This window comes from Aplysia californica, unplaced genomic scaffold, assembly GCF_000002075.1.
Source record: "Aplysia californica isolate F4 #8 unplaced genomic scaffold, AplCal3.0 scaffold00015, whole genome shotgun sequence".
Classification (NCBI taxonomy): domain Eukaryota; kingdom Metazoa; phylum Mollusca; class Gastropoda; order Aplysiida; family Aplysiidae; genus Aplysia; species Aplysia californica.
In genome coordinates, this window is record NW_004797285.1 from 294,487 (window position 1) to 321,736 (window position 27,250).

At 40.4% G+C, this 27,250-nt stretch overlaps 1 protein-coding gene across 1 annotated transcript; it reads right to left on the reverse strand.

Annotated features, from left to right (window-relative positions):
• Window positions 1-1,400: 1,400 nt before the first annotated feature.
• On the reverse strand, window positions 1,401-27,214 carry LOC101850925. Its single transcript, XM_005090332.3, has 15 exons — window positions 27,001-27,214; window positions 19,181-20,676; window positions 17,573-18,580; window positions 14,204-14,519; window positions 13,483-13,561; window positions 12,839-13,002; window positions 12,227-12,299; window positions 11,134-11,336; window positions 9,143-9,484; window positions 8,477-8,667; window positions 6,932-7,834; window positions 6,395-6,496; window positions 5,288-5,440; window positions 3,088-4,114; window positions 1,401-1,581 (listed from the first exon to the last, which is right to left on the reverse strand). The coding sequence occupies exons 2-15, from the start codon at window positions 20,639-20,641 to the stop codon at window positions 1,496-1,498; spliced, it is 6,108 nt and encodes a 2,035-aa protein (XP_005090389.1). The 5' UTR covers window positions 20,642-20,676; window positions 27,001-27,214; the 3' UTR covers window positions 1,401-1,495.
• Between the last annotated feature and the right edge of the window lie 36 nt (window positions 27,215-27,250).

Sequence of the window (27,250 nt, forward strand, 5' to 3'; positions counted from 1 at the left end):
CAACCAGAACTTTGAATGAGACGGAGGTAAGAAAAGCAATCAATTATTTCGATTTTTTTACTGTCGTAATGTTTGTCATACAAGTAGGCCTGCAAGTGTAATCTAAATCTGCTCATACCATACATAGGAAATGTGAACATTTCATCTGATTTTTAAAGCTTGCAATTTTACATTTTTGTACAAGGAAATGGTGGGTTTTTTTTTCAAATGGCGTTGCCCCTGCACCCAGGTCTTTTGGCTGACATTTCAGGGTTCAGACAATAGGTAACACTGATTTCAGGGGCAGCCAAAATTTGCAGTGACACTATGCCCCAAAACCAAAAATCATGGACTGACTGTAGTAAAACCAGCAGTGTCTGGGGCTGCTTGTGTCTTCAATGATGGTGGTGCGACTGCCTATCTGGCATTATTTGAAGAACTAGGAATGAGCCCCGATTTATTTACACAGAAATTCTGTTAGCCGAAAGACATGGGGGAGATGATTTTGTCAAAACTGACACTCGAAATTCTTTCACGTTTAGAAATGGAAGTTTATCCATACCTTTTTAACGAAGAAATACAATCAGGGATTTTGCTTTCTTTCGGTTTATCGCTGTTTTTGAATTAACCGTGTTTGATTACAGCACACCCCACTGTATTTCCTTTTATTGGTCTGAACAAAGCTATGAATAGTATGAACCTGCTGAAGGTTTTCTCAGAATGCAACATAACTAAATCTTGTTACAAATTGCTGGATCATTGTATACTCACAGTAGCCATGTGAAAAAAGAAGAACATTAAAGGCTACTTCTCATCATACTTCACTCGAAGAATGGTAGAAGTTAAAAAATAGCAGAAACAAGGCAAGCAAGAAGGTGAAACAAGTTCTTGAAAAAAAAAACCAAATGTCTAGAGCTTGAGTTTACATGACCACTTTTCGTATCGGAATGCATGAAATAGGCAATGAGAAAGCTGAACCAGCCAGCAAAAGAGTAAACAAAATCTAAACAGGGTTGATGCAAAATAAGAAGTGTATGAGGATGTTGTGGTGGAGGAGTTTCACAAGGATGACAAAAGTAATAATTTTAGGAAACTTCCCCATCGATACAATTTTTATCATTTAAAGAGCAAGCTGCCAACCCAGGCTAAGTGGGATACAACATTCTCTCAGGCAGGCAGATGGGAGATACTCGATAAAATAAACTTTCCCGAAGGGAAACTGGATTTAAATCTTCTGGGTGCAAGAGCGATAGGCCTAACTGTTACTGTGTTACAGATGCCCCTGCCTGCTCATTGGTTTTCCATATATATCTAAAATATAGAGATCTGTAAGAGTAACGTATCTGGTTAGAGAGAGAGAAAGAGATGGAGAGAGGGAAAAACAAAGACAGAAAGTGAGAGTGAAGGAGGGAGAGAGAAAAACAAGGAGATACAAGAGACAGAGGAAGGGAGGGGGAGAGGAGGGGAGGGAGAGAGATCGAGGGGGGAGAGGGAAACAAATCTTTGACTTGGGTGATCAATCCTCGAGAGTTCCTTGGGTCCCTGATGTCTGCTGTAGGTGGACGATGACTTCTTGAAGAGGGACAGGCACTCCATCTGAACCTGTGGCAGAGCACACCATGGATGGTTACATAAAGCTGGGAGAGACTACAACGTATAAAGTTGAAATTGTCTACGACGGCCACCCACTGCACAGACAAGAAAATAAGTCATCTCAGACAGGTGGATGGTCATTTCATCATAATATAAAAAGTGCAAAAAGTGGGAAATGGTTATTAAGTGATTATTTTGAACAGATGACTGTTATTTTTTTTGTAAAGTGTTTTACGGCGCTCGCAACTGCATAAGGTCATATGAGCACGCGGGACACACCTAATATTTTCAGTTGGTAGGAAATTTTGAATTTTGCCCGGGTGGCGGCCGAAGCCTACTCTAGATGACTGTCAGTGTTAGAACAGGTTTAAATGTACAAAAAAGGAAAAGGATTTTTATTAATTATTTATCCTATATATATGTTAAAGTAAAAAAAAGTTTAGTCTCCTTCGTCTTTTTGCTTCAGTGCCATCTTTGTGTCCCTACTCTGTTCTAATATGACGTATGCAATTAAGGCTCTGAATGATGCATACTAGGTCGAGAAGTTGGAAGTTAGGAATGGAGGATGGCACAACTTTACTTTTATTCAAGGATCTATATAGAGGTGTTTGAGTAAGCGTAAACGGAAACCTGATATAACAGGGATGGTGGGACCAGACAAAAAGTCCTGTTATATATATATGCGATCCCTGTTAAATCAGAAATGCAAGGGAAGTAAGCATTTGTGGACTAATCCAGCTGTATTTATTCATGGGTAGTTTCCCTGGCCACAAGTTCACATGAACAGGTGTTCTGGCCATGAGGCAGGCCTGTGCATGACACATTACGCGTGCCTGTAGCTAGGCTTGGGGGCTAAATCGAAGTCTACAGCACATCGCAGCCCTCTTTGACTTCACCCGCTGCATGTGCTGGCAGTGGTGTGGCTTGCGTGGGCTTGCTCCATCACTGACTGCGTTACTCTCTCTCTCTCTCTTACTTTTTACACACTGATGACAACCTGTTATTGCCAAAACTTTTTAATAGAAACAAAGAGTAGGAAAAAACGGGGATTTAAAAAATCCGTTATTACTGGGCCTGTTTATATATATGGTTTCCACTGTATGTGTATGTAATGTAGTTACAAGCTGGGGGGGGGTATTACAAGATTTGACATGAGCATGTGACAAAGCACTCGTAATTTCTGCATGAGAAATGTCAATACAGGCAATTCTGAACAGAAAAAGATGGAGAGCCCTTATTGGCAGCTTATACTCAACACCAGTGTGAAAGAGATAGACGATGAAGAGAAGACCACTAAGATTTAACCCTTTGAAATGTGTTTTGAAATCAACATAAAAGGCATTGAGCCTAAAACCCCCCCCCCCAAATATCTATAAAAATTGCCATCTAGGCGAAAAAAGGTCGGTTCTTCAATTTCATTACTTTAAAAAATTAAACACCTGATTTCCCCACGATGCCATCCAAGTACATATACAAACACTCCAATTTGACAAGAAACTCAGCCAGTAAACTGACCTTGAGCAAGTGTCTGCTCCTGACCTGGCACGTCTGGAAGTACACTGGACAGATACCCAGGGGTCACAGCGGACGGTTGCGACGTCGTCTGAAGCGGTGCGGTGCTGCTCGGAAACTCACCACTCAGCATTACCATGTTGTGAAGGGCCGGGGGCTGAACACCATGCTGTATAGGTACCAAGCTTGTGGGGACGACGGCTTCCCCCAACGTCTGCATCACTGCAGCACCCTGGGAAAGCCGAGCCACAGTGGCGACATTATTACTAACATTATTACTGTTGTTGTCACGAGGAGGTTGCTGGACCACCGCTGCGGAGTTTTGAGCACTCATATACGAAGGGACTTGATGCTGGTATAATATCCCCGCCTGAGAGGTGTGGGTGGTTTGCAGAGGTTCTGACTCGCACACCGTAAAGGATGCGTGAGAGAGAGAGTTGGCAGAGGTCAGGGTTCGAGTCTGGGGGTGGGGCGTCTCATTAGAAGTTAGCTGTGCATTTGACAGATACACGTGCTGTGTGGCAGCGCCACTATTGTAGACAGTCAGGTTTGCGGAGGAAGACTCCCCTTCTCCTCCCTGCTCAGACTGACTCAGCGATACCTGTCCTTCGGTAAACACATTGGAAGCACTACCTGCACCAGAGCCCACAGAGGCAGAACCCAGACACTGCTGCGCTGTCACTCCTCTCATAGCCGTCAGCTGATTAGGTGGAGCCTGCAACACTACATTCTGATTAGTGGAGATCAGCTGCAATTCCGAACCACCCACAAAACCGTTGTGAGACAAAGATGGCTTCATGGCCAGCTGCCCTGTGTGGTTCGACATCGTCATCTGACCTCCTTGGACAATTGTCTGGTTCATGGGCATCTGACCCTGACACAGGATCCCTTGGTTCATGGTCATTTGGCTCACATGAGACTGAGGCTGCTGTGAGAATGTAGCTGTTTGGCCTGAAATAAGAGTCGAGTTACTCCCTCGCTCCATCGGCAGTGCGATTATTTCTTGTGGTTGGCCAGAACTATCTTGAACCTGTGAAAGTTCAAAGAAAAAATAAGTTTGGGAAAAAAAAGACCCTGAACATATATATAGTTAGCACACATGCTCAATCTAGTCTAACCGCGGGACTTTTCTTGAAAAATTTTCTTGCTAAATCGCGTTGTACCGCAATTTCCTGTAAACCGATTTTAAAAATGGTTCTAACTCCAACATTTATCACGAGACCAGTACATTTGTCAGGTCCCTTTCCCAAGGATAGCCTTAAAAGGGCAAATAATCTGTTTGCACATGTATTCCCTTTTGAGCATTGGCAAAACCAGGCTGTAAGCAGATGTACAAGGGGAAAAGGGGGAGGGGGGGGGGTTCACATGGTTTGACAGTTGATGAAAAAAAAACCTTCAGTCTTAAAAGACGAAAGACAAAAACAATACTGTACCCTTAACACTTTTAGTACCCTTGGTGACTTTTGTCACTGAGCCATAGTATGCGCTCATTACCACTAGCGACTTTCGTCGTCAATTCGACAACAAACAGAGCCACCAAACTGAAGTAATACCAAAGGAAGTCACTCTGTGAATTTGTTCAGTGTGTTTCTTAGGCTGCGAAGGTTTTTTAAATTCTGTAAACATTTTTCCATGGCTTCAACGTTCTAAACTGGTGCGGTACTTCAGGGTTTTTCACTATATGAGCCTTCAGTACTGTAAGGGTTAAACATATTCATAGTGCACGCTTCCAATTAGACTGTTAGATGCTAACTCATATGATCGTAAGCAGTTGCAAACACTGCAGAACTCTAATCAAAATAAAAAACACAGTTAGCGCATAGCACCACTGATAAGTGTTCATATAGTCCATATAAAACATACATAATATGAGTTATTCTTAAAAGCTGAGCATGGGAAGTTGGCGGGTGCTCTCGTGTGGTTTGCCCCTTCTTTCCTATCAAACAACTATTGTCCTTATCTCTCATTCTTCTTTTTTGTGTTTGTTACTCTCTTGTAACACCTCTAATTTTTGGCACTTAAACGACCAATTGTGTTGCGAATGCCGAAAAAAGCTTACTAAAACAAAAGCTGAGCACCGCTGGAGTGTCCCTTTTCCTCCTTCTGTGAAAAACTAGACAAATTGAGTTTGTCGGAAATCCCTTTTTACAAGACACTAGTCACTAAGACAGTTTGCTCATAACAAACATAAAGTAACCCAAACCTGCAGCAGAATCTGTTGTGGGGCTGACATGTAACCTTGATTGGTTCCCATCACCTGGCCAGGATTGGGGACTGCAGCACCTGGCAGCACGATCTGGATGTGGGTGGCAGGAGGGGGCGTTGGCTGGGCCAGGCCAAGATGCCGAATCAGTTCCTGGTGATACGAATTCAAGAGGAGTTTCATACATTATGTATGAGAAAAAGATTCAGACCACAGAGTTAAGACGTTACCGCAGACTCCTTGACATCTCGTACAAAGACCACGTTTCAAATGCTGAAGTACGATATGAAGATCTACTGACCACAGTGAAGAGACGAAAACTAAAATGGTATGGGCATGTCACAAGATCCACAAAACTTGCCAAAACAATCCTGCAAGGAACCTTACAAGGAAAGAGAAAAAGAGGAAGGCAGAGAAGGAGATGGGAGGACAACATTACAGAATGGACAGGAAAGACGATGGGTGACAATCTGAGGAGAGCAAAAGACAAAAATAGATGGCGAGAGCTGGTTTTCCAATGCAGTGGTGCCCCAACGGTTACCCCAACCACGGGATAGAAGAAGAAGAAGAAGAGGCATCAACTCAACCTATGTCATGATTCACGATTGCCTATTTCAATATTCTGTCCCTGCAGTTTCATGAAAAAAAAAATGAAAAAAATTATGCAAACTGAGCTCCAAAATATGAAATTATGAGATTCTGATAATTTTTAGCAAAGAATGACAAAGGAAAATAATCAGAAATTATGCAAAAAATGATCAAATTTTGCTAAGTTATGCAGGGTGCATAAAACCTCTGGGAGAGAATATTATACACTTTGCAGCACAGTGACTGTGTGGATAATTAATATAGACGAAGCACATTGATACAACAATCAGTATTTAGCACAAAAAAAAAGCAAAAGCAGATTGACAGAAAAATATGTGGAGTCATAAATAAAAAAAAAAAAGATCAACTAATGGCACCCTCAAAACTACCAACTTGTACTGGTGGGCAGCTGGGTAACCCTGACTAGCCACTGAGACAACCAGCTCGGAGAGTATAATCACATTGAAGCAGGTAGGCTTCCTTATAACAAAAAGCTAGCACCGAGACTTCACAACCGACCTGTGTAAGGGCCAGGATATCCGAGTTAGAAGCTGGAGCTCCCCCAGACACTTGAGGCACCAGCTGAAGGTTGTAGGCCGCCGGGTCTTCTCCCTTCACCTCCTGGGAACAACAACACGAGTCACACACACACAGGCGTTAGAAGTCGGACTGATTGTATGAGTGAAGGATGTCCACATCAATGTCGAGTACAATGAAACTCTGATTCAACTAAATCTTGAATTCAATGAAAAGAGACAGATTCCCGATTTTACTTATTCTTTAAAATGAACAAATACGTCGTACACAACAAATATGTAAATGAGCAAACTCAGATTCGTTGAAGTCAGTCACACAAGTTATATGGCGATGAAAGGCTTACTGTCTACATGAATTCATTTTTACAAAACAACAAGAGATTTTTTCCAGTCTAATAACTCTGTATAATCTGCAAAAAGTTACGGACCCAAAAAAATAAAGCACCTACCTTAATCTATGACTTAAAAAGAATTTGCCTGTTTTGCTAAACCACCACACAATTAACACCAGACAACAAACCTGATGAGAAAGAAGCATGATGGACTCGCCACATGGCCCCGGCAGGAGTTCAGCAGTAGCAGCAGCAGGCTGAGATGTGTCTGTCCCTTGATGAAGGAGAAACTCAGCACTGACCACCTGTCTTGACCCAGAGATCTCACGGGTCTGCTCAGTCACACCACCTGGGACCGTCTGAGGAAGCAAAGTCGGGGTGGAATTTTGAACCTTTTGCCGTTTGGCGTTCCTCCTGCTCTTAGACGATGAGGTTTTGGTATGAGGCAATTTCGCAGAGGAAGCATTCTCTCGGAGAGAATCTGTTGAAACTGATGGCCCATTTGCTGAATTGCCTGTAGCGACATTCTGCAAACGTCTTTCCAGCCGGCGTGAAGATAACCTGTTAGAACTTTTCCCAGTGTTGGCCGAAGCATCAGTGCTTGACAGTGTGTATGAGCGATGCTCCCATGGTGGCTGGCCTTTGGTGTCAACAGAATTCAAAGACGACAATGCTGGAGCATCCAGCGACTCCTTCTTCACTTGTCCATGAGATTCAAGGATGGCAGATGACCTCTTGACTCGACTCGGAGCAATTGGATGTGGCGTTACTCTTGTAGTAGTACATGCATGACCCATACTTCTTAATGAGTCACTCTTGTCCCGATAATGGAGAGAGGAGGTGGTGGTGGTTGTACTGCAATCTACATCTGCTACCACCTCCAGTTGTTCGGGTGAATTTTCCCTTCCACCTCCTCCGATAAACTGCTCCTGAAAAGCTTTAGAAGCCGCTGCAGCGATGTGATGCATGCCCTGTCGGACTTGGACACTCTGCTCCACCGAGCCTGAAGAGACCCTAGTTAGAGGTAGTGAGGAAAACAACTGCCTGTTTTCAGAGACACATTCTGTCTGTTCTCTGTTGGTGGATGTGACCTGCAGAGTAAAAAAGCAGTATTCTGGTACAAAAAATTCAAAAGACCATAGCTATACTGAGAAGACACAACATCAGTCATTAGGTGCAAAGACATAGCAAGATAGACAGACAGAAGCAACGGACAAAGAGAAGACAAGTAGAACCTACCAGTGGTGTCCTCCATTCACCTGCATTGAGTGAGAACATAATCATTCAAATACAGAAAATCAATAGACCATAAGGAAAACATTTTATCACTGATACAACCATAAAATATTTTTTCCAATGTTTATGACTAGGGCATACATCTGGAACGTCAGAGCAAAAAAAATCTGCCTCTAAGGTCAAAGTCTATGAAAATTAAAGAAGTAGAAAGAGCAGACCACAATGAATCGTCCACCACATCCTGTAAAATTCTTATTGTTTTTATTCTTCTAAACTTCTCTCCTCACAGATCCTAAAAAGGTGCTTTAAAACAAACTTTGAAAAAGAAAAAGGGGAAAAAAAGATACAAAAGAAATGACAAACAAAACAAAACAAAAAAGAAAGTTTTAAAAAAAGGGGGAAAGAAAAAAAGAAAAGAAAGAGAGACATAGAGCAACACAAATTAAAAAAAAACAAAACCCAGAAAACCAGCACTTGAAACTTGAAAATCTACCCACTTCTTCTTGTTTTCCTGAATGTTGTTTCATGTGACATCGCAGCGAGTCCTCTCGAACAAATCGGGAGCCACACTCCTCACACTGGTGCATCTTGCGATAGTTGGTGGAGCGCCGTGTCCGACCACACTCCACTATCTGCTCTTGATTGCTGGACCTCTGCTTTTTCACCTGCTCTGTGTTGGGTCGCGGAACTGAGAATAAATGGGGGTTTCTTCTGGTGAACAAGCAACTTCATTTATCATGATGAGCTTATACTGAAAAGTTGGAGCAGGGTGGTGCTGCCTTCTCAAAATGAGCAATTTGTAAGCTGGATTACTGTAAAAAATTTATTGTGTTGATCCTGTGCATGCCCCCAAAGGGCCAAAAAAGGAACCTATTTTTATTACAATAACAACATTTTACAAAAATATTTTTGTTTGGTCTACAGGGGTGCCATGAGAAGTTACATGTGCATTAGCAAATCAATAAATGAGGTACAAATTTTCAAACATGGGCAGACTTAAGTGAACAAGCTATAACACATTTTCATCTCCGGGGATGGCAATAGAAAATGTTGTTGAAAATATTCTGTATACACGACCATTCCAGCTACTCCTGTAAGAGAAGAAAAAATTGTCGAGTAATCTTTCAAAGCCACCCCCACAGCAGCCGCACAAGGGAACTCACCAGGCTCAGAAGTACTGAAATTCTTCCCATGCACCCCCGACTTGAACTTGTCCAGATGCAGGTTCTGGATGTGTTTCTTCAGATTCCCCCGTTGCTTCGAGGAGTAGGAACACACGTGGCACTGGAAAGGACGCACTGGGTTGTGGATGCTCATGTGATTCCGGAGTGCAGTCAGGCTGGTACATGTGTACTCACACCGCGTGCAACGTACAACCCGTTTAGAGTCGTGAGTTTTCATGTGCTCTCTGAAGCGTTTGGCCGAGGAGGTCGTGAACTCACACTTGGGACATGACTTCTCATTGTCCTTTGAGTGGTTGATTTTGTAATGTGTTTTCAGGTTACCTGTATAAGAAAAAAATAATACATCCTACATCACAAATTATACAGTGGAGTCTGCTTAAACTGATCATGGCTGATCTGAAAACAGCCCAAAAGCAAAAGAAAACAGAATCCCTGATTTTTTTCTTTGCTATTTGAGCAATCATCCAAAAGCAAAAACATGGCAAAACTGAAGAAAACCCTATGTTCCTACAGACTTTGGTTATAGCGGGTTCCTCTGTAAGTAACTGATTGGAATGACTGTAACAGTTTTACTCGCCCATCAACACAATTTACATTATTTAGGAGACTCGCTGCTTAGATCCTGCTTGTAAGCGCCATCCCAGAAAATAAACTCAACAAACTAACTTCATGACAAGGGTATATCCAACTTTTGTTTTTTTTGCATAGAAGTAATTGATTATGTTAGTCTCAGGCCAGATACAATAATGAAAGTCATGCATCCCTTTACAAGAAAGGTTTACACAACTTCACAATAAATAAAACTCCATCGGCTGGACACTTCGATCCAATCTACCATCTCAGTCCCTATGATAGACATACAGTGATGCAGCCTGTTAACCACCTGAGGCTATGGCACACATTCTGACTCTATCAACCGCCGAGCATCTATTTGCAGGAAGGAGAATTGAGGAAAATAAGTTAAAGTCTGATGAAACAATGTCCGATTGGGAGGAAGGATAGTCCCACCCTAACACACTGTTTATGACATTGTGAACCATACTTGATACCATGAAAATGTTGACAACTTGAGATGAAACCTCCCCAAAAAATACATGAAAACGTTGACAACTTGAGATGAAACCTCCCCAAAAAATACAACTTTGTTGATTTGATCCATCACCTGTGTATGACATTTGTTGCTCAGTTTTGTAGACTTTCTTGATCTTTGCCAGTCCACCAAGCCAGTTAACATTTTCCCTACCACGAGCCGCACTTTGCGGCTCGCGTAGTGCGGCTCGCGTACCTGGCCTTGCTGGACCGAGAGCCGCAAAGTACGGCTCGAGTGTCTCGCTATCTATTTTAATCCAGTAATGAAATTCTCGGCCGATCCAAGTTTTAAAAATAATAGAATAGACTTCCTGTTAGCAGATACGAAAGAAAATATTGCACTGACAGACGATTTTTGGGCATTTCAGCGCTTTTTTTGTCCCCTTCGAAACGTAAATATGAGAAAAAAAGCGCTCCCCTGATTTCAGTATATGTCTCATACTTTCAGTTCTATATTTAGTACACATACATAACTTTCAGCATTTCTTCGCATTACTTGAGGCAACCTACCTGGGAAGTTTGAATGATGCTGTTGTTGTACTTTTTTAGTTATGACCTTTCAAAGCTGGAAAATTGTAGATTTCATACGACACCTTCAATATTGCATAATCACTTTTAGAAACCCCAAAGTAATATAATTGGAATAAATTTTCAATATTGTTTCGTCATCTGATAGATTATTTTTTAACCTTCAGTTTGATGGGCCATAAGATATGGTTTGTGTGTGTTTAGTTGGATGTTTTCACATTATCTTTTGGTGGGGTGGGGGCGTAAAAATAGGTCAGGGAAAAGCCCTGGGCCAGTGGTGGATTTTGGCCTGGTAGGAAAAGAGTTAAACTTTTGGCATAAAATCACAAAAACCAAACCAATGAAAGACTGACCTTTATTTGTGGACTTGTAGTCACATTTATCACAAGGGAATGGCTTCTCCCCTGTGTGGATCCTCAGATGTCGTTTGAGGTCAGAGTTGATCTTGAACTGTGCGGAGCACATGGTGCAGTGGAAGGGGGAATCTCCAGTGTGAGTGCGCAGGTGCACGATTAGCTGGCTTGAGTTGCGACTGGCATACGGACAAATCTGACACCTGAGGAGTTCATGTTAAAACCAATAGTCCAAAATAGCATACACGTCGTAACCATCTTCATGCACAAATGTAAATATAATAACAATGTCTGTCTTTATGTCAAATGATAATATACTGATAAATCTGGCACAGAAAAATTCGAGCTGTTACCCAAATCAAGAATAAAAAAATCCTGCTCCACAAGAAAGGCTTACACAACTTCACAATAAATAAAACTTTAAAATAAAATCCAAGCTAAACTAGAAAAGTCTAATAGAGGTATCAAAACAAAATCTACACTTTAAGAACATATATTTAGCAGAGGTTAAAAATAAATTCATTATTTAATGAGGAAAGACGGTTCCTAAATCATATTCCAAAAGAATTGAACATTTTTTAATTTGTAAGTAGTAAAAAAATTTATTTATTTAAGAGGTGACTGGTGAGAAAATATACAAATAATAATACCCCCCCTCGCAAAAAACAAAACAAAACAACCCAACTGGCTCAAATAGACTAGCTTTCAGTAAATCATCTCAGAATAAGTTTGACCACATTTTTCATGTAATCACATTAACCTTGCTTTTCTACCAACTTCTAGGCATTAATGATCTACTGTACATTTACTTTAAAAAAAAAATTGATGTGGTTTATAGAATTAAATGTTAACAATAATAAATAAAGAATCAATTAGAAGTGATTTAAAATAATTAAGATATATATATATATATATATATATATATATATATATATATATATATATATATATATATATATATATATATATATATATATATATATATATATATATATATATATATATATGTATATATATATATATATATTATATAGTAAACAAAATTAATCCATGAATTTAAAACTGACGATAAATTCCCGTCATGAGAACATACTTGAAAGGTCTTTCATCTGTATGGATTCTCATGTGTTTCTTCAGACTTCCACTTTCTACAGAGGCGTAGTCACCTGAGGAACGAAATGTGTCAAATTGATTTGAGCAAGACAAGACAATCCTAGATCCAAAACACTGCACTATACAGCATTGTAACTGATGTTGTGTAAAGAGGAGGTGTGGGAGTGTAGTGTACATACAGTTACCAAATGGACGAAGCCAAGCAGAGGCAATCCCAACTGGGTAGCATTGTACCAACTACAGGGCAGAGACAAAGGCTCTTATACATGCGACAAACACCATCCGGGAAGTGACAGACCCCCCAAAGGTAAATAGTTTTCCTTTGAGGTGTCATGTCAGTACGGATGGTAATCCCTGCCAACAATCTCCCAAACCTGCGAAAGGTAACTGAAGGTATCCTATGCATGAGAATCAAGCTGCAGTGGGTCCCTTCACTCTATAGTGCACTAGGAAATGAACAGGAGGACAGGGTGCAAAAACTGGATCCACAGAAAGTACAGCCAGACAACAGCTTCAGCTACCCAGACATGAAAACCCTCATAAAAACACTATTTAAAGACCCTGACCCCCCATACTAGAGTAAAGTACTCACACACAGAACACTGGAAAGGCTTGAGTCCAGAATGCCCACGCAGGTGGATCTTCAACTTGTCTGAGCGGTTGAACTTTTTGCCGCAGTCCTTACAGGTGAAAGGTCTCTCTCCCGTGTGCGTTCGTTGGTGGCGCATGATGTCTTTGTACAGGCTGGTGGTGTAGCTGAGAGAACAAGAACACATATGCCATTCGCTCAGTGGGTAGCATACTGGACTATAGTGCAGGGGATACTAATATCATTATTTGAAGCCCCAATGAGGGAGTTTTCAAACTTGGGTTGTCAGGGGGATATTTCTTGGCTCCCCATCCACTTGCCTCCATTTTATAGAGTATCAAGGGTAAACAAATTTTCTTTACAACTATAGTAGAAAAAAAAAAAGCACAAACAAAGCAAAAGGAAACTTTATGCTAGACAACTATAAAAGTAAAAAACAGAGACCGAAAAGTCTTAAATAGACATAAAAAAGACAAAGTATTTTAAACGAAAATTTTAATGAAAAAGTATGCACATGTACCGGAAATCTTACATATCTCAATCGTATTGCAATTAGTAAAAAATAACATGACAAAAAAAAAAGGTAAAATATATGCAATAGCCGTTGTGAAATTTAAAAAAATTAAGTCAGGTGCCCATCATCATACCTGCACTTTTCATACTCGCAGCGATATTTTGGAGGTGTCTTTTTATCAGCAGGTTGTGAACTATTGTTGGCTCCTGAACCTGTTTTTTAAAAAAAGGACATGATGTTTTTTAAAACAAATTTTCCATGAAAAATCTGAAACTACTTATATAATATACATGGAAATCTACATAACAATAAAAAAAACCCCAGTGCAGTCAAAATTTATGATTTTCAAAAGCAGGAAGATTAATTAAGCACATAATATAATAATAATAATGATAATAGACTGCATTTATATCTAATCTAACCACAGGAGCAAAAAGGCTTTGGATATTCAGAATTATTTTGGACCCCATGGGCTCTGGGATTCGAAATTTATGGATCACATTGTCCTATGTACCTTGTATCATGACTATATTTGTATTAAGTGCAATATGACGTGCAAAAAGAAAAAAAATAAAATAAATGTATAATCATGACTATATTACAAAAATCTAGAATGTTTCAGAAATCCGGATTTCCCAAATCGCTACCTCTATAGCTAACCAATCCAACGACAAAGCAGGTTGAGAGAGAAAGAAAGAGAGAGACAGAATGTGACATGTTGATAGGATGCTATCTATGTATATCTTGTGATGTAGAAACAGTTGAAAGCACACTGTCAATTTCTTCACATCATTAAGGATCAATACCAAAGTCTGCACATTATTTATCACAAGTACCAAAAACTTCCCCAATACCTTTTGCCGCCAACTGAGTAAGACCAGCCTGTGTACTCCTGGGAGCTGTCACGTCATCACTGTTTACACGAACCGGTGTTGCCTCTGAGCTCAAAGCCAGGACGGACCGCGACTGAGATAGGCTTCCACTTTTCTGTTGCCGCGCACTGTTAGACACTTTCTTCGCTCGCGGTTTCATGATATATTTTTCCTTCTCCGTGCTCTGCAACCCAGCCAAGGAGGGGGGAAGAGTATGGGAGATGGGGGCTGCGCTGTCCTGGGTTGGCCAGATCTTCATGTCCACAGAGGAAGGGATTTGATCTGCTGCCGACTGTAGCTGTAATAATAAGTATTGTAGACAGTTAATGCACCTGTTGACACATTTTGAATCATTTAGGAGGCGGTTTGCTTCGACCCTCCCTGTCAGGACCATCCTGGGCTGAGAGGGATACAACATGCCTGAAAACAGATGGAGATCCTAGAAGAAAAACAAACAAACCATGCAGCAATCAAATTCATGCCTAATGCATGTGGCGGTGAATTGCCTAACCCCTACACCACAGACGGTGTACTGTACGTGTGTGAACAGTTTAGAGAATAAAAATGAATAAAAATAATTTTTCCTTACTTTTATTGATCCCCTGGGAGACATTTGGTTTATAATAACATTCACATTAAATACCTCAAAAGACTTTTATCGACATGACACAATTCACACAATATCACACCCGTACAGACAATATGACAAACACCAAATGGAAGTTCCCACCAACTGTGCTGTAGCTGTTTTTAAGCAAAAGTTATTGTATCTTGCTCAAGGGCACATCCCTGTGTCTCTCCTAAACTCTGTGTCACGGCATTATATAAATACAGTCGAACCTGCCCCGACAGCCACCTCAATAAGATGGTCACCTGTACAGGCGGCCACTTTCCATTTCCCCCCTTGCGTTTTTTCTAAATATAATTTAACTGTGTAAAACAGGCAACTGTCCAACGCGGACGCGGCCACCATATTTTAACACACAACCCCTATCACACCAAACAATAGCACCTGTCTTAGATGGCAGCCTTAGTGACTCCATTACGTTTTGTCATAAATTGTGCATTGTCCCAATGGCGTTGTGGGCGAGCCGTCATAATCCAATCACTTGTCGTTAGGTAGTCCCTCCAACCAATCATGTTGCGTTGGCCCCTCCCACTGTTGACCAATAGGTAACAAATTTTCAGCTGCTGGTGAGGTAAGCGTGTGATCCCTCATAAGCTTTTAGCCCCGCCCAGAACTCATATATAAATAGTAAGTGAGATGAGTGGTCACTGTTTACCCAGTCTGTAACAAAGTAACATGAACTTGTGACAGAAGCCTGCTCGTTCTCCGAGTGGTGGCGACCCATGTGTTTGTTTTTACCATAGCACTCGGTCCTTCTTGTCCGACACATTTCGTTTTATTGTCACCCTTGCACAAAAGCAGCAACAAAAGAACCCCCCCAGCAAAAACACCAATATATAACAACAACAACAACAACAATGCGGCTACCTTTGGCAGGGACCTCAGAAAGGATTGGTTTGTTTTCTTCATCTTAATCAGTCCTGCCTAAGACAGCCACCTGTCTTATACGGCTACTTCTCTCCTTGACAATGGGTGGCCGTCTTACACAGGTTCGACTGTAGTATTATAATAAACACAACTGTGAGCCTGAGCTCACTGAACACTCTGCTACTGAAGCCCCCAGTGGCAAAACTGTAAATGGTCATCGTTAGTAATCTGCTGTTGACAAAACTGTTTGTGCAATCAAAGTAAATATTCACCTGTCTTCACAAAGCTATCTTAAAAGATCTTGAAAGATTTTTTGAAAAATGTTCTCAGGCAGCCGACTAACATAGAAATCAAACAATTTTATTTTCATTAGCTTTACTAGAGTGGCACCAATTTGAAATATCCACTCCATTTACAATAATAACAAATCAGAGAATAATCAGGAGACAAAATACCTTAAAGAATGTGATTACATATATAGCCCAGAGTAAACAATAACCTCAAAATGAGAAAAATCAGCTTTTACTGTACTGTGCACCTTACGAAGAGATTTAAAGCTGGAGTCACTATTCTATTATCAAAGGTCAGCAAGATTGTTTTAACAGCCGAGATCCCACAGAAGAAACCCAAAGACAAAAAAACAAACAATCAAAGACATCTTTTAACTCATTCGCTACGTATTATTTTCGGCTTGTGGACTAATTTTTTTTTTGGGAGGGCGAATGAGATGATGACTAGTGGGCAGTTAAAAGGTCTTTGGGGCCACAAATTCAAATAAAAATCAACGTATTATATACCAATATTTTCAGTATGGTTTGTAGAATACATCTGTAATGTTTATTTATGTATTTTAAAATTTTGGTTCCTGTAAGAGGCGATTATGCAACACAATTTTGATTGGATGTGTATAAAATTTGAAAATAAAAAAATTAATAATCTTTGGTGAAACTCAAAAAATATGTTTGCATCTAGTCAAATGATACATCAAAATAACCATAAATGAATATAGAACTGGAAAATATTGAAAAGTTTCCAGTTATTTACATACATTCCATAATATTTGTACATTTGGATCATAACATCCGATATTGAACAAAAATAATTTTTTTTAAATCTTGAAAAACGATCACAAACAGAAAAAAACCCACTCGTATCTTATATGGAATTATTCAGAATTGCATTAGGAATAAACTTATAAATGTCTTGAGTGCCACTTTTTGAGTAATTTCATCAAAAAGTAGTGATTTTGGGGAGAAAAAAATATTTTGACAATTTAGATCTAGACCTAGATTTCTAAATCTAGCACTCAAAAATATTGATTTCTCAATAACAGTGCATTGGTAATATGAGTCCAATCGTATCAATATGATAAAAAAGAGTCCTACATTTCTTTAGTGGGCAAAATAATGATAGATTTTGTTGTGTAAAATTACTAAGACTGGTGTCCGGGCTATAATTTTGGCATCGCGATAAAACAAAGTCGAATAAACAACAAAATCACGTTTCAAAACTGAATCTAAATTTCCGATTTTCAGTGGAAATGCTTGACCCGGAAGTCAACATTATATTATGACCTTTATTTTAACATGGATATGTGGATTGGAATAGAATCTAAGCTAAAATTGAAGATTGGTCGTTGAGCCGCCGGGGGCCCCCCACGGCTCGGCGTAGCCCATGAGTTAAAATAACAAATTTTTAAAAAAGTGCTCCCTTCAATTAAAAAGAAATCAGGCAACATGATCCATGATTATCATGAAAAAAGCAGTTCTCTAGGGCAATAAAGGGTTATTTTTCTCATCTTGCAAGTCAGCATATTTTGAAAAATGACGCATACATGCAAATGCAAGGTAACTTACCTTTACGACAGTCTGTGCATTTATCTGCTCTTGGATGTTGACCCTTGCAGCCTCTGTGTCTGGCTGGAGGAGCAAGTTCTTTGTCCTTTGTAAGACAGAACCATGTTCTGAGCCAGACATGGGCAGTTGGCATGTATCATCAGGGATTACGACAAAATTCCCCCCACCTTGTCTGTAAACCATGATGACTGTGTTGGGATCAGATGAGGTACCTGCTGGGATGTGAGCATCAGCTGCACTTAGAACATTTGGAAAGTGTTCGCGGGGAGCTTCTGCTGTGCTCTGATCAGTCTGTGATACAATTATGCCTGGCTGGTGATCTACCAGTGGCAGAGATGCTCCTGGAGATTCAGAGACTGGAAGGCTGCACATATTTTCTTCATTTAATTTTGACTCAGTGCTGCCACTATTCTCACTTGAGAAATTTGAAGGGCAAATTTTAGAGGACACTTGAGGAGAAGCAAAATGAGAACAAGAAAATGTGGCAGTAGTTAAAGAGTCATTATCATTTCTGCCAGCTAGTGAATTAAGATCTTTCTTCCTGTGACAGGAATCTTGTGGCGATGAAAACTGAACAGGCCGTTCTGTTACATTGTGACTGCTTTCTTGCTCCGGATCGTCTCTAAAAATAAGGCGTCTCAAAGCTTTCTTCTTGACCACAGAACTATTCTTCAGTTTGGAGCCTGGAGAAACTCGATCGTCTTTCATTTTAACAGATGCGGAGATGTCTTTGAACTCCATAGAAGACTGGCCTGTTAAAGAACTCTCGGTGAAGAGACTTCCTTTTGAGATCTGACAGTTGGCATTGGGCGAGGTCAGGAGGTCTGTCATTGAAGGGTCACACAACTGTCTCGGAGCCAGCCTGTGTCCGGCACTAGATGGGCTGGTGAAAACGGCCTTGTAACCTCTCAGAGTTGGAAGTACTACTGAAGAGTCTGAGACACAGTCCTCATTATCGCCAAGAGTTTCTTGCTGCGACCCTTTCGAAAATGATCTCATTGCATTCTTCTGTAGAAGGGGAACATCAAACAACTGGATTTATTAAACTTCAAAGACAGAGATTCCACTTTCTTGACATAAAACAAGGCAGGAATTTATAAAAGTGGACAAAGTAATAATTTAGCTTTAGATTATCAAATGTGTAGCTCTTCCCAGGGCAGAGATGGTAAACAAACAAAAAAATAAATCAGTAGGTTACATGAGGGGATCAGATAAGAACATGACATGCCAAAGCCTAAGGACATCCTTAAATCACCTATGTGACCATGGGACCACGTGAACCCCCCCCCCCCCCACCCCAAACAATTATAGTTTAAAAAAGTCATACTACATTTGAAGTTGATGCTAATATAATCTAGCACTAAACAATAGTTGACAGACTACATGATACAAATATTCATGTCATAGCTACATACTGTGAAGGAGTTCTTTTTAAGAATATGAGGACATTTTAATTCTTTTACTTACTCTGTACTATAGCCAAAGTAACAGCTGAAATCATGAACACTAACAGAATTAAATACTGGGACCAAATCTCAGTAAAAAGCCACGAGGCATGTAACATAGAAGAGACATAATCTACATAGTTCATAGATGGTTATCACTTACTCGTGCTGAGACAGCTGCACTTCCTTCCATATCTCTAGTGTTTGAGACAGAGTCATCCGACATGCAGGGAGAAGCTGATGACAACAGATCATCTGACACTCCTCGAAGTCTCTCTCGTTTCTCCAACGTCTTTTTTGTCTCTGTTTTTGACTCGACCTGAGTATCAGTTTTGGTGATCGGGGCACTGGCAGTGTTTTCCCGGATGTAGCATGTCAAATTACTTTGAGGCACATGAAAGTTGACATCCATGCTGATGGAGGAGTTGGGCAAGAAGCTAATTCCAGAAATCTCAGCTTCAGATGGGTTGCAAGGTGGAAGTTTTTGCTTTAATTGTCGATTAACGCCCAGCAAAGTTTTTAAGGAATGCTGCTGGTTTTCTTGACCAGCCATTGCTGCTGATATCTGGCCAACTTCCAAGTCCTCAGGACAAGGAGTGGAGCTGTCAGAGTAAGAACCAGTATCCTTTTCACAGACATGCAAACCATTTGCATTCACCACTTGCTCTTGCGATATGCTTTCCGTTTGATCAGAAGCTTCATCGATATATAAAGAATTAGAGATTTCATGATTAGGAGCTAAGTGGTGGGCTGAGGCAACTGAAGGTGTTTCATCAATATATCCCAAATGCTTGTAGTTCATAGCCGAGAAGGACTCTAATGTACATCCAGGTTCATCTGTAGATGCTGATGTTGCAGGCCATGGCAACCTCTTGTGTTCAGCTTCATGACACTGTGTCTGAACATTAACATTTTGTTGGGATTGACTTTTTGTTCCGAATGTTTGAGAGTCAACAACATATACATCTATATCTGGGTGGTCTTTGCTGCTTGTGCCCTGACTCTCTTCAGAGCTATGATGAAGGCAGCCTGGAACAACTTTTCCACTTTGACTTAAAGTGTCATCAGCCATAATTTTCTCACCAGCAACAGGAGTCACTTGAGACACATACAAATGTTCATGGGGCAGCATTGTCTCTGGAAGGGAGCATTCCTTCTGAGGCCAGGCATGGACATTGTGGCTCAGCACCTGAGAATTTTGTGAGGCCGATGGCATGCTTGATGAAAAACGGAGCCACTCGGCTGAACTGAGATTTGGGAGTGATGACTGATTTGAAATTTCTTTCAAAGCATCCCCTTCTGAGAAAGCGGTGTCAATCTTATACTGGCCACTGTCATAATGGATGGCCTCAGCATCTCCTGCTCTCAATTCTAATGAAGAAGATTTTGCGACGACATATAGAGAGTCATTGTGCATAGAAAGGCTGGATAACTGTTGCTCTGATCTGCTGTACACAGAAGAACAGCCCTGAGATTGGGGAGTCTGTAGTGTCTTTGGCAGAACCTTCCCAGACCTAACCAGCACACACCGCCTTTTGTGGCAAATAAATTTCTCTATGTCACTGAATTCAGAGCGGCAGCCACCGCAAATATGAATGTCTCCCTGTACGTACTCCATTTTCATTCAATTTATCCGTCACTTGCTCTTCTAAAAGAACACTGAAACAAAAAAGAAAGAAAACTGAACGATGAGTATTTAATTGAACAATTTAACCTTGCTTTGCAAAATGATGAAAGTACTGGACATTAAAAAAGAGTCAGCTTACACTGTACATAGTTAATGAGACAACAGCCGTTTAATGAAAGAACATTCTATTAATCCCCAATTTATTTTCTTTTATTTGATAAACCTCTCTAAATAAAAAACTCTATTAAACCAGAAAAAAAAATCGAGCAGTCCTACAGATTTTGCTTTAAGTGGAATCTATAATATCAAAATTATTATGTCATTCAATGGGACAATGTCTATTTACAATCATCCTGGTTCTCTTTAGATCCCACTTTTGAGAACCAAATCTTTATGGTAAAGTAATTATTATTTAAACTAAACCTCTCTGAATATCCTGACCTCATGTCAGGGGACAAACTTCAGCTGAGATCACACTGTAATCTTTTTTTAGAATACAGGTTTTCTTGAACAAGTGTTTGAGAGGTATCCATTTGCAAACCTTGCAGTCTCGAATTAAATCTACTCCATTTGCAGCTCAGCGTCCTATTGAGCCCAATCTCTTGTTTACAAGTGCTTAATTTCTGTTGCTTATAAAACTTTAAGAAACGATCCGGATCGAAACCGTCAATCATTTGCACTGCGTCGTTGAACTTTGTTTGAACTTGCTTTTGTACGTAGGCTTACTCTTAGTCTTATTCTTTTTCTCAGTTTACGTAGTGTACAGCTTCAGAATCAATCTGGGAGAAACAAGGGTGTTGCACAATCACAGACAACTGAACGGAACAGTTCTGCAAGTTGCAAAGAAAATAGGGAGTGTATACAGACCCGGTAACCGGGAACAAAGTCACCAAGTATACAGATCTGGTAGGGGAAATCTTTTGTGATTTCGGAAAGTTTCAGTGCCTTCTTGGCTCATTGTAGACCTAGATTTACGGCCTAGATCTAGATAGACAGACATAAATTATAGGCCTAGATCTAGTTTCGAGGCCTAGGTCTAAATGAATATTGCAGATGTCTTTTCGATGAACGATCATTTTTGCTCCGTTTTGGAGTTGGAGGAATCAATAAGACTATTAATTTGAAAAAAAGAACAATGTCATAATTACAATATAGCTAATAGCAGTCACCCTCTTTATAATTTCTCTGTCTCTCTCCCCTCTTTCTCTCTCTCTCTCTCTCTCTCTCAGTGTATCACTCACCTTCTCTTTCTCTTTGTTTGTCTCTGTCTTTCTTTCTCCCCCAGATACTTTCCCACTCTATCTTTCTCTCGTTCCCTCCTGTCAACTGGGGCATGTGATATTTGCTGGAATTCCCCCTGCTCTCTACCCCCTCCTCTCTCACACACACACAATCTCTCTCTCTTTACTGGGTCTGGGTGCTGAAACTTTCCAAAATCACAGAAGAATTCCAGGTCTGTATACTTCGTCACTTTGTTCCCGTTTACCTTCGAAGAAAATAATCTGAGTCGGCAGGCTGCCGTCGTGCGGTCGTGTTGCCACCATGACTGACAAAGTGGGAATCCCTCATTCAATGACGTCAAACAAGATGGCAGATGGCTGTTACGCTACTATAAATATCAGCCAATTGCGTTTGGGAGTGTATGTACAGACCCGGCAACCGGGAACAAAGTCACAAAGTATACAGACCCGGTAGGGGAAACCTTTTGTGATTTCGGAAAGCTTCAGCACCCTCTTGGCTAGGGGTAGACCTAGGTTCTTAGACATCTATTGCCTAGGTCTAGATCTAGACAGACAGACATATATCATAGATCTAGTTTCGAGGCCTAGATCTAAATGAAGATTGTGAATGTCTTTTCGATGAACGATCGTTGGAGTTGGAGGAATCAATAAGACAATTTGAAGAAAAGAACAATGCCATAAAGGAAGAGGCTAACCGTACTTATTCTTTATGATGGCTAGACTTACCATAATATAAAAAAATAGGCCTACTGAATTGTAAATATATAAATTTTTAGTATGCAGTACCTAAGTATATTTGAGACGAAACCTGGTGCCTTAATGACAGTGCATGTATTTTAAACTTCCTGTTTTCTAATGTTAAAAGGGCCTAAGATAAGTACGGCTAGACTCGCAGTCTAGCCGTACTTAAGTACGGGTAGACAGCCAGGCTAGGGCTGGGACGATACCACTATTTAGGAATCGATACGATACTCAATACTTTTTCTGGGAATCGATTCGATACCGATACGTAGTAGGCTTATTTGAACTTAATTGCTAAAAATTTTTTTCTTTACCATCATCATCCAGTGCCAGATCTGCGACAAACATGGTTTTCCATTCATTCCTTTGCTCGGATGCTCTAAAAAAAGCTACGTTTCCCTGATCTTTCCCTGTTACCCATTTGTTTAGGTTCCCTAAGTATATTGTTCTGGGCCTACCCCTGCCCAGGGTTGGTGATTTTTTTGATTTTTTAAATAAAAAAAAAAAATCGATTCTTAAAACTTAAATCGGATTTTTTCTATTTAAATTGGATTTAAAAAATTTTAATATATTTTTTAAAATGTCGACACAGTTTGGGAATTTTGGTGGCTAAAAGTATTTTCTTTCTTTTAGTGCAAAATGCATTGTCTTTATTTTAACTAATGATTAATTTAAGCAACTGCAAAAGAAAGCCTTAATCAGCTGTATCAGTGAATTATGGCTACAGACAAAAAAATTAGGAAAATGTTAGTCTAAAGGGAAGGAGGGGTAATTATGCATAGATAAAACTTGCATTTTATTACAGTGTGTGTGTGTGTGTGTGTGTGTGTGTGTGTGTGTGTGTGCGTGCGCGCGCTTGTGTTTGTCTAAAAAGAAAAAGAAAATGCTAATTTAAATTATGAAAAAAAAAGTAAATTGAATACTGTATTATTTTACAGTGACAGGGGGGAAAGCAGACTTTTAAGCATGATTATATTAGTCTACTAAACCTTTTATCTGTTTTATAAAACCAAGGAAAGGAATTCAGAATGTTAAAAGATGTAAAAACTGAATACATTTTAAAAAAAGTGATTTAAATCACTGATTTTTATTTTTAAAAATCAAGTTGATTAAAATTTAAAAAATCAACTGATTTAAATCAACCCAGCTCTGATTTCATTATGGAAAACAAAAGTAAATTGAACTGTATTATTTTACAGTGAAAGGAGAGATAGCAGACTTTTAAGCATGATTATATTAGGTCTAGTCTACTAAATCTTATATGTCTGTTTTGTGAAACCAAGGAAAGGAATTCTGAATGTTGCATATGTAAAAACTGAATAAAAATAATTTTAAAAAAAAGTGATTTAAATAAAAAAAGCAAATGATTTAAATCGACCTAATTTAAATCAACCCAACCCTGCCCCTGACTCGTTTGCCCACAATTTTGCCAGTGAGAGCTAGATGTTCAAGACCCATATCTATTCAGGTGTCCCAAAAACTGCATTTGTCGTTTCCTGATCGTTTTTAACATATTGAGCGTCCCACGAGGGCTTCATCACACCAGGCACCCAAAATCAACCCATTAACCTGAGAATGCAAATGTTTTTTTTGCCTAATACATATAAACACTTAACCTGTGAAGGATTATCCTTCTCAAAATGTTCCCACACAATGCTAGTCTTTCTTGATGCCATGTTGCTTTATAGGCGAAGAGCGTGTGTCGTTTTTTAACCTGACGTTTCGATTGGACTTGAAAACAACAAAAGTATCATCCCTTGGATCAGTGAATTGCCTGGGAATAATTAGTCCTCATGTATCGATCCTTTTCGAACGTATCGATTTGATTCCGATACCAAGAAGGTATTGAGGTATCGATGCATCGAATCGATTCCCGCCCAGCACTACTAGCCATACTTAAGGTCGGCTAGACTGTTAGGCTAGCCGTACTTAATATTGATGGCTGAACTGTACATGAAATTTTAAGTTTGCAATGCCTAAAGTATTTGTATTTCAGACAAAACCAAAAGGTGCCTTACTGACTTGCATGTATTTGAACCTCAATAATTACTAGATCTAAATCTAATGTAATGAGACCTGTGTACTCAACAGGTTTGAGCCGATAGGGCCAAACCTAGATCTAATACGGCTCTCTCTATTTCTCTATCTCTCCCGCCCCTCTCTCTCTCTCTCTCTGTCTCTCTCTGTATCGCTCGTCTTCTCTTTCTCTTTGTTTGTCTCTTTCTTTCTCCCCCACCTACTTTCCCACTCTATCTTTCTCTCGTTCCCACCTGTCAACTGTGGCATGTGATATATTTGCTAGCACTTCCCCCTGTTCTCTACCCCCCATCCCTCTCTCTCTCTCTCACACACACACACACACACACACACTCTACCGGCTACCGGGTCTGGGTGCTGAAACTTTCCGAACGAAGTGACTATTCGGACTCGAGTCCGAATATGAAAAAATGTTATTCGGACTCTGATTTTTGTCCAGCATGACAACACTTCCGACTTCCTGTGACTCGTGACTCCGGCTTCCTGTCCTGCCTCACTCGTGACTTGCCTCAGACTGGGTAGAGACAGGGATCACTTTGAGCAAAATGGCGTTTTGTGCAGGAGCCGAGTTTTTATCTTATGATGAATTTGAGGCCGGCCTGAAAAGTTATTGCGCTTCTAATAAATGTTTATTTGTCAAGAGGTCTTTAGAAGCAATTAAAGATGGCTCGTTAGCGTGTGTCAGGGTCGGATGGGCGGCCTGCACACGTGTGGCTGTGCGCGTGTCTGGGAGGGGGGTGGGGGCACTATCGGTCCGGGCGTTAAACGTCGCATACGCATCAGTCTTTTCCCCCCGGCAACTGATCATTATTACAATAATAAGCTAGTCTTGACGTAGATCTACGTAATGAATTGTGCGCTGGTCTATGGAATCAAAAGTTGCCGTATATGCTCAGCTCTACAGAGCAACACAACTTTTTCTTGGTAAACAATCGAGATGACACAGGCTTGTGTATTTGAATGAATCGGTCTTTTTTTTTTTATACAGCTCATAATATGCAGGTGCCAGGTGGTCTGCTAATCTTCAATTTTACCTTTTTCTACAACAAAGAAAGTGGGAAACATGGGGGGGTGGGCGTATCAATGAGGCGGCGGGCATCGGATCGGCAGAAAAGGTGTGGGGGAAACTAAAAAATGGTGGAAAATTGGAAGCACTGAACATTAGATCTATAGAACGAAGACACTTCCTTTTTTCCGGACCCGAGTCCGAATAACATTTTTTCATTGGGAAGATTGAAGAATACCGGACCACTCGTACATTATTGCGCGAGAAAGTGGGGTAGGTGGGGCGGGTGGTTGGGGTGGAGGAGGGGGGAAGGGGGCTTCAGGGGGGTCTCCCCCCTGACAAAATTTTAATGAATAGATCTACCGGTCCGAGATTCTCCATTGAGAGATATATTAAAAACGGGGAATTTATGAATTCTTAAGTTTAAGGTTGAGACATAGGCAAAGTCAGTCTGCTGGTCCGGAATTCTTCAATCTTACCTTTTTCATATGAAAGTGGCTATTCTCACCCGCCCGGAAGTTCTCGCAAGATCTACTCCTCCCCTCTTCTCTCTCTCTCTGTCTCTTTCTGAATACTGTCTATCGGTGTGGACGATCAAATTGACCAAAACAAAGTTAAAAAATGATGTTAAAACACAAAAGTAAATTAATTTGGTTGTCTACAAAGATGCTACGGCTATTTAACTTTTCGAATCGAGCCGAACTACGCGGGTCGCCATTTTGTTTTGTTCTCTCTCTCACTCTCTCTCTCTCCACTGCCCACAGTCACAGACAAAATTGTATGCTTTTAGTAGGCTACAAGTACAGTTGTAATGGAACGTTTGTTCACAGCACAGAATTCTACAATTTTTCTCTTATCACAGTGTAGAATTCTGTGGTTTAGGGTGAACACAAAATTTGTTGACACGCGCACCGGGTGAGAATAGCCACAAGACCCGCCTGCACTATTCTCACCCCGGGTGAGAATAGAGGTGGCCTTTTCATATTCGGACTCGAGTCCGAATTTAAAGAAATATTTTTATTCGGACTCATGTCCGAATATGAAAAAATGTTATTCGGACTCGAGGGCCCTTTCCGAAACCACAAAAATTAAAAAGATTTCCCCTACCGGGCCTACACTTCGTGACAGTGTGTTCCCGGTTACCGGGTCTGTATACACTTTGATTGCGTTTAGTTGTCGTTCTCTACTATCCGCTTGTTTTCTGGACTTGCCTTCCATCCAGGCCTGGGCATGAGCTGTGCAGTCAGTGTAGTGTAGTAGTGTAGTGACTGTGTGTGAGTGTGAGATGTGGAGCAAAGTAATACTAATTCCCTAAATCTTGAACTATTTACCTTTCTTTCTCCTCGCCCTCTTGTCTAAATTTTGACGTTTCTTGTCGCACGTCGTGAAGGGAAGGCACTGCTTTTTGTCTTGGGGCTTGGGCTACTAGATCTAGACCTCTAGATATCTAGATCTAATCTAGATTAGCTTTTACAGTATGAGTATCTTATAAACTTCAATCTTCTATCTTCCATGATGAAAATGTTGTTCTCTTGTGTAAAGAAAGTGCACAAAGTATCTATCAACAAAATCTTTTGTGAC

What these genes read in the sequence shown, in the direction of transcription:
- LOC101850925 (XM_005090332.3), bottom strand. Translation starts at nt 20,641, where the DNA reads ATGAAAATGGAGTACGTACAGGGAGACATTCATATTTGCGGTGGCTGC. An exon ending in ATGCACAGACTGTCGTAAAG is followed by an intron (nt 14,520 to 17,572) that starts GTAAGTTACCTT and finishes TTATTATTACAG; the next exon opens with CTACAGTCGGCAGCAGATCA. An exon ending in ATTCAGGAAAACAAGAAGAA is followed by an intron (nt 7,835 to 8,476) that starts GTGGGTAGATTT and finishes TTTACTCTGCAG; the next exon opens with GTCACATCCACCAACAGAGA.